At 36.0% G+C, this 11,236-nt stretch overlaps 1 protein-coding gene across 2 annotated transcripts in view; it reads left to right on the top strand.

The window, feature by feature from the left end:
* The window catches only part of Cftr (CF transmembrane conductance regulator), a 183,317-nt gene extending 175,088 nt beyond the window's left edge, over nt 1-8,229 (top strand). For both annotated transcript variants that reach the window (XM_087204598.1, XM_087204597.1), the window contains exons 25-27: nt 4,311-4,483; nt 5,221-5,326; nt 6,528-8,229. In XM_087204598.1, the coding sequence (XP_087060724.1) occupies nt 4,311-4,483; nt 5,221-5,326; nt 6,528-6,728 (480 nt within the window). In that variant the 3' untranslated portion in view covers nt 6,729-8,229. The remainder of the gene's footprint in view (nt 1-4,310; nt 4,484-5,220; nt 5,327-6,527) is intronic.
* The last annotated feature ends 3,007 nt before the right edge of the window (nt 8,230-11,236 follow it).

Raw genomic sequence — 11,236 nt, 5'->3', positions numbered from 1 at the left:
CATCTTCTTACTGATCCCCTCTGTAATAATTTTCAATTTGTTAACAAAGACAATGATGCTGTCCCAACCTTACTTACTGTCATATATTTTGGATAGAAGTGATAAGCTTTGTTGAAGAGGCACAAAAAAAGTACACAAACAACCAAACCAGCAGCAGCCTAGGAAAGGAGAAAAAGAGGTTGGGCTTAAAGGTTGTAAAGTGTAACCTTTCTTTAATCCCATAGGGTTGATCATATAATTCATGCAAACAGGAACATTTTTGAATATGTCAGACCCTAACGTGGACATGACACTCAGACAAAAATTGCAAATGCTCATTGGCTTCCTAAGTGCAACTCCTTCTGCGGCTCTGGAGATCCTTGTGAACCCCATACCTGATCACTTGTCTTCTAATGGCTCCTTATTACCTGCTGGACAAAGTTCATACTGTTTAAATATGTTACAAGAGCCTTCATGACTTAGTCTTTATTTGCCTCTCTAATCTCACTCCCCAGCCTCCCCCTATTCCCATGATTCACTTATCCTGATTTTCTTCAGTTCCTTTAAAGCACTAAGTGCCCTCTGTTCTCTAAGACCTTCTTCTCCATGCTGTCTGCATACCTGGGAAGCTCTCCCAGCCTGTCACTACCTGTTTCTAGTCATGATTCAGGCCTCTGCTAACATATTGCATCTTCTGGAAACCTGAACTGATGCTTCAGGTTTGAGAGAAGATCCTTTTCTAGGTGTATCCTGTACCTTCTCCCTTTTCAAAGCATTCCTTACACTGGATGGATATTTACTTCTTACCTTGTCCATGTCCCCCACAGGATTATAAATGCATCAAGGTCAGGGATCATGTCCTATTTACATGGTAGCATTTCTAGTGCCTAGAATGCTGGCCACATGATTAGTGTTCAGTAAATATTGATTGAATGAAGGAAGGAAGGAAGGAAGGAAGGAGAAGGATTCTTTCATTTTATTTATAATAATATGAAAATAGCTTTGTGGTTGATACACAAAGATGTTACACAAAGGCATCCCTGTTTTTGTAATGAGGATACAGAGCCTTGTGAAGTCTGACGGCCTTGCTGGGATTGGTGAGGGTGCAGGACCAGAGCTGCAGCCTGACTTCCCTTTCCAGAGCTGTTTCACCTCAGAGAGCTGTCTCATTGCTAACCATAATCTAAGTACCATGACCATTGGTTTTAGAACAAAGGCTTTTTAGACATTGTTTGCTTTTGAGATTACTTGTAAAAGTTTCTATCCTTACGCACTGACAGTCAAGTGAGTTATTTTAGAAGCAAGTGAAATAGCAGACAGAGTGGCCTTTTAAGTTGAAAGTTTGCCCTGCGAAGCCTGCAGAGTAGGAGCAAAAGGAATATCAAGAGGAGTGGAGAATGTCTATTTTTATAACCACACGCTAATGGATTATTTAGTTAATCCACAATTCACTTTTATGATTTTTTTGGTTCTTGTCACAAGAGCACACTGTTGCTTCATAATAACATTCCAGAGTAAAGCAATAGCAAAAGCTAACATTTTGAACAAAATTCCTAGTACTTACAGACTGTTAAACATTTTTTAGTGTGACATTTTATAAAACAAAAATTTCTTCTATCTTAATAGCAATCTGGGAATTACATGAGATTTATTAGCTCAGCAACATAATGCTGGAAAATTCTTTTGTCTTTAAAGTTCCATATAGTCACAAAATGTAGATCCTCTTATTTATTTCTAATGCTCAGTTGGAATGAAAATAATGAGAAAAATTTAGATTCCATGAATTTGAATTCGTCTTAGTTTCAACAGAACTCAGCTAACGTTTGCATTTATTTTTAATTTATTAAAAATGGTTTGTAATGATAGTATTAATATCATACTGGGAATTATAGATAAACATACTTATGACTTAATATTATTGTATTCTGCTAATTTACTTTCTAAGGCAGCGTGTGAAGGGAACATCTTGCAAACTTTGTCATACTAAGTTGGTGTTTTGGTGCCTGAGCTTGTATCCTTGGGATTTCCCAAATTCCAAAAGTCCTAGTGGGTATCATGTAATTACCTGTCCTTTGCTCTATGGAAGCCTCTTCCCACAAATTATCTTGGTTAATCTTCACAACAATCCTTTAAGTTGATTGTATTGTTTTCTTCTTTTTTTACATGTGAGGTAAATTAAAGTAAAATGCTTGACATGAGCAGATGAGTGGAAGAGTGCATATCCACAACCAATTCTTTTAACTTCAGAGCTCCATTCTTTAACTGGTCCTTTTCTTTTTTTCCTGTGTATGTATGTGTGTTACTGGGGATTGAACCCAGGGCCTTCACACTGAGCCACATCTCCAACTCTTTGTTTTACTTTTGCCCAGGCTGGGCTTGAATTTGCAAACCTCCTACCTCAGCCTCTCAGAGTGATGAGATTACAGGCATGTGCCACTGAATGTGGCTTACCCAGTCTTCTTCTTGGAGGTTAATTTAACTAAAATAGACTTTCAAATATTGATGACTGATCTGAAATAAAGTACTAATTTATTTCTGTTAGGGAAATTCTAATTTTGTAATTTCATATTGGTAGAGTTTTATAGAGTCATAAAAATTTACAGGCCAAGAAGACTAAAACTAGACCCATGTCTCTCACCATGCACTAAACTAAAATCAAAATGGATCAAATGGTTAAATATTCAAACAGAAACACTAACTCTACTGGAAGAGAGAATAGGTAGAACTCTTGAAGACAGAGGTGAAGGCAAGACTTTAGGAACAAAACCTCGATTGCATGGAAAATATTAAGAATCAACAACTGCAATCTCATCTTATTGAAAAGCTTTTGCACAGCAAAAGAAATCATAGAGTGAAGAGACAATCCACAGAGTGGGAAAAAATTTTTTTTCCAGCTCTTCTTCAGACAAAGGACCAAAATCTAGAATATATAAAAAACTCAAAAATATCATACCCTCCAAATGTAAAGACCAATCCAAAAATAAGCATCTGAAATGAACAGACAATTCTCAGATGAAAAAGTACAAACAGGAAATAAATATATGAAAAAATGTTCAACATCACTGGTAATTGAGGGATGCAAATTAAAAGAATGCTGAGATTCCACCTCACTCCAGAAAGAATGGGTATTATCAAAAAATCAACCAATAACAAAGGCTGGAGGGGCTGTGGGGAAAAAAGAACCCTTTCTACTATTGGTGGGAGTGTAGACTGGTACAACCACTGTGAAAATTAGTGTGGAGATTCCTCAAAAAATTAAAACAAGAGGTTCCATTTGACCTAGGTATTTCCCTTCTTGGTAACTTCACCCCAAAATTAAAATCATAACACCACAGGAATATATGCACACCCATGTTTATAGCGGCACAGTATATAATAGCTAAATCTTGGAAACAGCCCAAATGCCCATCAGCTGATAAATGGATAAAGAAGATGTGGGGTTTTTTTATACAATGGAGTACTACTTAGCCATAAAGAAGGATAAACTTGAAACATTTCTAGATAAATGGATGCACCTTGAGCCCATACTCTTAAGTGAAATAAATCAGACACACGTGTGTAAATATCAGATTGTTTCTCTGGTGTGAGAAACTGAAGGTAAAAATAAGGACCATATGTATAATAGATACTGTGAAATAGGAAGAAAATGTTCAAATGGAAAGGGGAACTGGAGAGGAGGTGGGGGAAAGGAAGGAAGGGGAAAGCAAAAAAGGTGAAAAGAAGGAAAAAATGGAAACAAAGCTTCTATAAATAAGGAGGGGAAGAGGGGTTGAAGGGAGAGGAGGTAAATGGGGAAAAAAGAATCAAGATATATCATGTACAGGTAGAAATTCTCTATGATGAATGTGATCATTATGTATAGCTGAAGTGTACCAATAAACTTAATTTAAAAAATTTAAAGATCGACAGGCCAAGTGATATGTTGTCTGTTATATGATGGCAGAGCTAAAGCCAGTCCCCATTTATTCACCTTTCATATGTGCATCTCTGTAATCCCTGACCCTTTCGGGAACAATCTACCATTTGTCATATCCTGTTCCTGTTGGGTTACCTGGCACTTAACAAACACTTACTGGAAGTTTCTTGAATGAATGAAGCTGAGGGATGAAATAAGCCCTCAACTGATCCTTTAGAGCTTTCAAAATATAAATAAATTTTTGCTCAATCAAACTCAAATAGTGGGAGTTGGGGTAGGGATTAATATCAAATTTAATCTTTCCAAACTTTTAGGTGTATTTTTAGCTTGTTAACCTCTTGAGTGATTTTAGCCTTGTGGTATCTCAAGTGTGTTATCTCTCTAAGTACAATGTTTTCCCTCTTCCTTTCTGCAGGTTGGACTCAGATCTGTGATAGAACAGTTTCCTGGGAAGCTTGATTTTGTCCTTGTGGATGGGGGCTATGTACTAAGCCATGGTCACAAGCAGTTGATGTGCTTGGCCAGATCTGTTCTCAGTAAGGCGAAGATCTTACTGCTTGATGAACCCAGTGCTCACTTGGATCCCATGTGAGTCTCTAAAAGCCTGTAACTTAGTAGAACAGCAGGAGCAGAATCAGTGAGACTGCCATCATATTGGTACAAATTCCCACCGAGGCACCATACCCTCCCCGCATTGAGATAATTGCCTAGAGGAAAAGTCAGTGCTTGATATGAGCACAGATGTTTATTTCCTCGTATAACAGCCCTGTGTTCTCTGCTGAATGTAGGTTTTTTCTGATTTCATATAAACTCTTCCACCTTCTCAACAATGATGAAATATTTAGTTACATGGGCATACTTTGATCCTCATGGTTTTTCTTTATATCCCCTTTATACCATTAAAATATGTCTAGCACAAAATAAAGAACTAATGGTGATTCTACATGATGAAAAATACACTTATTTATGAAATTTTCTTCAAAATATTTATTCTATTTATGAATATTTAGAATCTGTCCCATAGTTGAAAGCTGATTGTGGCCAACTCTGTATCAATGTTGTATTACAAGTATTTAAAGAAAAAAAAACTTAAGCTGGGCCATGTGCCACACATGTGTGATTCCAGTTACTCAGGAGGAGGAGACTGAAGGATTATGAATTCAAGGACTACTGGGCAACATAGCAAGATCCTATCTCATTTTTTAAAAAACAAACAAGCAAACAAAAAGCAATTTAAAGAACTAAACAGAACGATGGGCATGTTCTGTTACCTATCTTAGATTACCTATCTTCTGTGATGTTATATGTGGCATTTTCTCTCCTAGAACATACCAAATAATTCGAAGAACTATAAAACAAGCATTTGCTGATTGTACAGTAATCCTCTGTGAACACAGGATAGAAGCAATGTTGGAATGCCAGCGATTTTTGGTGAGTCTTTATATATTTACTTTAGTTTTCATTTCTCTTGTAATTCTTGATACCAGTCTTACATGTGATAGTTAATGCAATTGCAACGTTGTACAAGTTCGTACTTAAAATATGTGTCATAAAGCCACCCATCTTTACTCAAACTAGCTGTACAAGTTTTTATTTAAATTATGAGATGAGGGTAAAATTCAGTACATCCAAAATACCACCATATCATACATGGCATTAAGAAATCAGGTATTTATGCTTTTTCAGACCTTTATTTGGGGACCAAGTCATAGAAAATGCTCTACTGTTAAAAAATAAAAAGTCTTTTTGATTCTTTCAGTCTCCCTAAATCTCCCTTGGATAGAGTGTAGAACAGTCCTAGTTGTCTTCCAGTCTGATTTATGGTTTTAATGCAATAGTTGCAGGGACTCTTTCAGTTGTCTAGTCATTATGTGGTGCTAAGGTTAGTGCCTCTCACTGTGCTTTCAAAACTGTCACAGATTCCTTCAAATGATGTTTACAAATTCCCTGTGGTTTAGTCACAAGGAAGTTTGAGGATAATATATTATGTCATCTCTTTTACGGCTTTGGAGCCTTCTGGAGGGAAATGCTTCCTTTACCAAAGGATTTGTATCACCAACATTATTACTCAGCTCCCAGTGACAGATTAGGGAGCAGACTCATAACCTCTTGCCTTGTCATGGACAAGTTTGGGAGGTTGGATAAGGTCCTCTATCCTATAGCCTTGGGTTTGCTCAATTTTTAAACACCTAGAAGCATATTAAACTCAGGAATGTCTTGTCCAGTTTGGAATTAAGCTTCAGATGTGCTGTTGAAGAGGTGTAATGCTGGATGGTCTTGTGGACTTAACTCATTTTTCAAGTACTATATTAGGGATTTGTCATGAGTCATTCTTGCTTTCCAAGCATCTGCAGTTCCTCTAAAAGTTCTCTGAAGAAGCACATTGCTTGGTTCTACACTAATTTGTTTTGTAGTCTGCTGCTACATAGAAAAGTACAGCTAATTTCAAAATTGGTAGGATCTCCTTAAAGCAAGAAGATGGAGCAATTAAATGAAATATATGTGATATATATTCAGGCTCTGGACACTGTGTTTTATCTTGGCTTTTATTTTCCGTTGGGTCTTTGCCAGTTTCTGTCCCTGTTTTGGTCTGACCTACCCTCTGAGATCTCACTAGTGGCCACTTCCCTAGGTCATAGAAGAGAACACAGTGCGGCAGTACGATTCCATCCAGAAACTGCTGAGCGAGAAGAGCCTCTTCCGCCAGGCCATCAGCTCTTCAGACAGGATGAGGCTCTTCCCCCATCGCAACTCCAGCAAGCACAAGTCTCGATCCCAAATTACTGCTCTGAAGGAAGAAACAGAAGAAGAAGTACAAGAAACACGGCTTTAGAGACCAGTGCAAATGTTTGCTTAGGACATTTACTTATGGAGATGGAGGAAAAATCAGCTGCTTCAGAAAACGAGGATGGATTTTTTTTTTTTTAAGGAACATTTTGGTGAGAGGAACTAAGGACATTCACATGGGTCTGGATGGTTAAATTGTGTGAAAGGTACTGCAAATCCTTGAAGATTTACTACTTGTGTTTTCTAAACCAGACTTTCCTAAAACACTTGCCCTTTGGTAGTAGTTGGAAAGGCAGCTATAATTGTCAACAAGCTTAGTCGTTCAGCCTATTGTTAGTGAAACTTGTTAATTTATATCACTGGAGAAATGAAATCATACTACTTAGAGATATGATTAATAATAGCTAGAGAATTTGATGGTTTACGTAGTTTATATCCCTTCTTCTCTCCTCTCTCCAAGATATGTAGACACACAACTATATTGTCTACTAAGCATTCTGGCTATCCATTTCCAAGCAAGTATGAAAATACTGCAGGAGTCACAAGATAGCCCATTAAAACATTCCCATTCAACACCTAGTGATCAATCACGAATGAGAATTCCCAGACCCTAGAAATTAGGGTTGGTACTACCAAGCTCTGTCAAACATCTAAGTAATTCAAATAATCAGCAAATATCCTGACCTAGGAAATAGCTGTTCTAGTCCCCTGTAGGGGATGGAATTGCTTTCTCAATGCAGAAGTTGACATGCCTTTCCCATCCCTAGAAGTAACAAGGCCATAAGACCTTTGAACCAGAGAGTGGGTGGAAAAGTGTGTTAGTGAAAATTGGTGCAGGACAACACTTCCTACCACAGAAGCTCCAAGTACAGAATATGTGGGTAGGTAAACCATGGGTGCTATAGGTAGATGCACAGGATATCTAAGCATCCAGAGGCACAGGATGGTGGCAGTGTGTTTTCAGGCTAGCTGCATGTGCTTTATAGTGTCTACACTGAGTGAGAGAGAAAATGGGAAACACCCTGAAGAAGATTCAATCATGAACTAGTTTTATATGCTTCTGTTTTATAATTTTTGATGCAAATGAAATTTTATCTAGGAAATATTTATTTTAATAATGTTTCAAACTCATATACAACAATACTGTATTTTAAAAATGATTATGAATTATATTTGTATAAAATAATTTTTATATTTGAAATGTTGAATTTTTGTGGCACTAGCAATTTTTATGATATATTACATTAAAATAAGGGTAGGGGGTACCTTGTGTGATGTGGTCCAAGGGCCATGAGTCACCTTTATGATGTAAAGAAAAGAATTGGGTTGATGCAGTTATACACATCTGTGTGATCCTTGGCCAGCATACAGGTTCCTCTCAGATGATTTCCTCTCAGATGAAAAAGATGGTGCCAGAAACCTGACTCTTCCTTCCAAGGGCACATTGCCTTTCCAATTCCAAACTAACCCTTAAGAAGATTGTATTGTATTTGTTACTGTAAGAAGATACCATGTGTCAATAAAATCCTTATATTTGTGTGAAGGTCCTTTGCTTTCAATTGCATTCATTAGTCATATATTTTGATTTCTTACTTAGTCCCTAAATTCCATAGAACACAAAACATGAATCTTTCTTTTAGATTTAATCTCCTTGAGAATCTCATATGACTTAAGACATGAATTTTAAGGTTATCTTTTTGAATTGAGGTAATATAATAGCTACCATTTAATGATTTTAAAATATAGTTCAGTAGCTTTTTATAAATTGAAATTATGCAATTACCACCACCATTCATCCACAGAATTTTTTTCAACATGAAAATTGAAAATCTTTATCCATAGACAATAATTCTCCTCTCAGTCCTGGAAACCATGATTCTACTTTCTATATCTATGATTTTTGACTATTCTAAGTAATTCCTGAGAATGGAATCATATAATATTTATTTTTGTGGTTATTTTAGTAGCATAATGTCTCTAAGGCTCATCCATATTATATCATGTGTCAGAATTTTCCTTTAGAAAATATGTATATATTGCAATAACATGCAATGAAAAGGAAGCAATAATAAAAAAACCTTTCAACCAAGAAAAGCTCAGGTCTGGATGGATTCACTGCTGAATTCTACAAAAACTTCAGAAAAGATTTAATACCAATACTTCTCAAGTTCTTTAATGAAATTGAAAGGGAAGTAATTCTCTCATAGTCATTCTTCGAAGCTGCTATTGCCCTGATTCCAAAACTAGACAAGGATCCAATCAAAACAGAGAACAGTAGATCAATCTATTTAATGACAGTAGATGCCAAAAACCTCAAGATACTAGCAAACAGAAGGCAATGAATCATCAAAGAGATTATATATACTGACTTTATACCACAAATGCATGGATGGTTCAACATACACAAATCAATATATCATGTAACAGAAGCAAGGATGATCATCTCAATAGAAGTATAAAAAGCCTTTGACAAAATCCAACACCTTTTCATGATATAAGAAAATAGGAATAGAAGGACCTTATCTCAATCCCATAAAAGTCATTTATGACAAACATACTGCTAACATCATATTAAATTGGGAAAAACTGAAAGGTTTCCCTCTAAAATCAGGAACAAGATAAGAATGTTCACTATCATCACTGCTGTTCAAAATAGTCCTTGAAATAGTAGCAAGAGCAATTAGGCAAGGTATACATATAGGAGAAGAAGTGAAATTACCACTGTTTGTAGATAACAGGATCCTCTACATAGAAGACCCCCAGAAAATTCATCAAAAGACCCCTAGAATTAATAACCAAATTCAGTAATGTAGCAGGATACACAAACACACAAAATACTGTTCTTGTACACCAATAATGAGCCCACTGAGAAAGAAATTAGAAAAAATACCACTCACAATAATACAAGGAAAAATTACATACTTAGAAATTAAGGAAGTAAAAAACCTCCACAATGAAAACTATAGTACTCTGTTAAAGGAGATTGAAGAGGACATCAGAAAATGGAAAGATATCCCTTGTTCCTGGATAGGCAGAACCAACATAGTCAAAATACCCATACTTTCAAAATTAATGTACAGATATAACACAATCCCAATAAAAATTCCAACAGCATTCTTCACAGAATGGAAGAAAACAATCCTAAAGTTCATACAGAACCAGAAAAGATGCAGAATAGCAAAAGCAATTCTGGGCAACAGGAGCAAAGCAGGAGGAATCACAAGTCTGGACTTGAAGTTATATTACAAAGCTACAGTGATAAAAACAGCATGTTAGTGGTACAAAAACAGATATGAACATCAGTGGAACAGAATAGAGAATGCAAAATCAACTCCAACCACATTAAACTATTTGATCTTTGACAAATAACCAAAATATACACTGGAGAAAAGATAGCCTGTGTAATAAATGGTGTTTGGAAAATTGGCTATCCTTATGCAGAAGACTGACTCTCAACCCGTGTCTCTCATCAAGTACTAAACTAAAATCAAAATGGATCAAAAATCTAAATGTTTAAACAGAAACACTTAAACTACTGGAAGATAAAATTGTTAAAACTTGAAGTCATAATCATAAAGACTTTCTGAATAGAACCCACATTGCACAGGAAATAGTACCAAGAATCAACAAATGGGATCCTATCAAATTTGAAAGCTTCTTCACACCAAAAGAAACAAGTATCAGTGAAAAGAAAACAAATAGAATAGGAAAAACAAATTGCCAGCAATTCCTCAGGGAAAGGACTAATATCTAGAATATATTTAGAACTCAAAAAATAAGGACCCACCCAAGACAAAAGACTCAATAAAAAAATGGGCAACTGAAATGGATGGACAATTCTCAAGAGGTACAAATGACCAATAAATACGTGAAAAATGTTTAACATCTCCGGCCAATTACAGAAATGCAAATTAAAATAACACTGAGCTTCCATCTTACCCAGAAAGAATGTCTATTAATCAGAAATCAAATAATAAGAAATGCTGGAGAGGCCATGAGGAAGAAAGAACCCTTCTATGTTGTTGGTGGGAATATAAACTAGTACAATCACTATGGAAATCAGTATAGAGATTCCTCAAAAAACCCCGAAAACTAGAAATTCTATTTGAACCAGCTATTCCCCTTCTAAGTATCTTCCCAAAAGAGTTAAAGATGGGGCCGAGGATTTAGCTCAGTGGTTCCAGTGCCTGCCTCTCAAGCTCAAGGTCCCAAGTTTGATCCCTGGTACCAAAAAAAAGTTAAAGACATCAAATTGTAGTGATACATGCATACCCATGTTTATAGCAGCATAATTCATAAAGCTAAATCTTGAAAGCAGCCTTTATGACCATCAATACAGAAATTGAAAATGTAGTATTTATGCACAGTGGAGCACTACTCTGGCATAAAGAAAGATAAATTTGAGTCATTTGTAGGAAAATAGATGCACCTTGAAAACAGAATATTAAGTGAAATAAATCAAATAGAAACTTAAAATATTGCATGGTTTCTGTTATATGAGAAATCCAAATTATAAAATAAAAGCAAACTAAAAGATAATAGGAAGAAGGGAGA

The sequence above is a fragment of the Heterocephalus glaber genome, unplaced genomic scaffold, assembly GCF_053883595.1.
Source record: "Heterocephalus glaber isolate CG9 unplaced genomic scaffold, H.glaber_assembly_v1.0 deba00000546, whole genome shotgun sequence".
In the NCBI taxonomy this organism is placed as follows: Eukaryota; Metazoa; Chordata; class Mammalia; order Rodentia; family Bathyergidae; genus Heterocephalus; species Heterocephalus glaber.
Note: the sequence above shows the minus strand (reverse complement) of the source record. Positions and strands in the feature narration are given on the sequence as shown.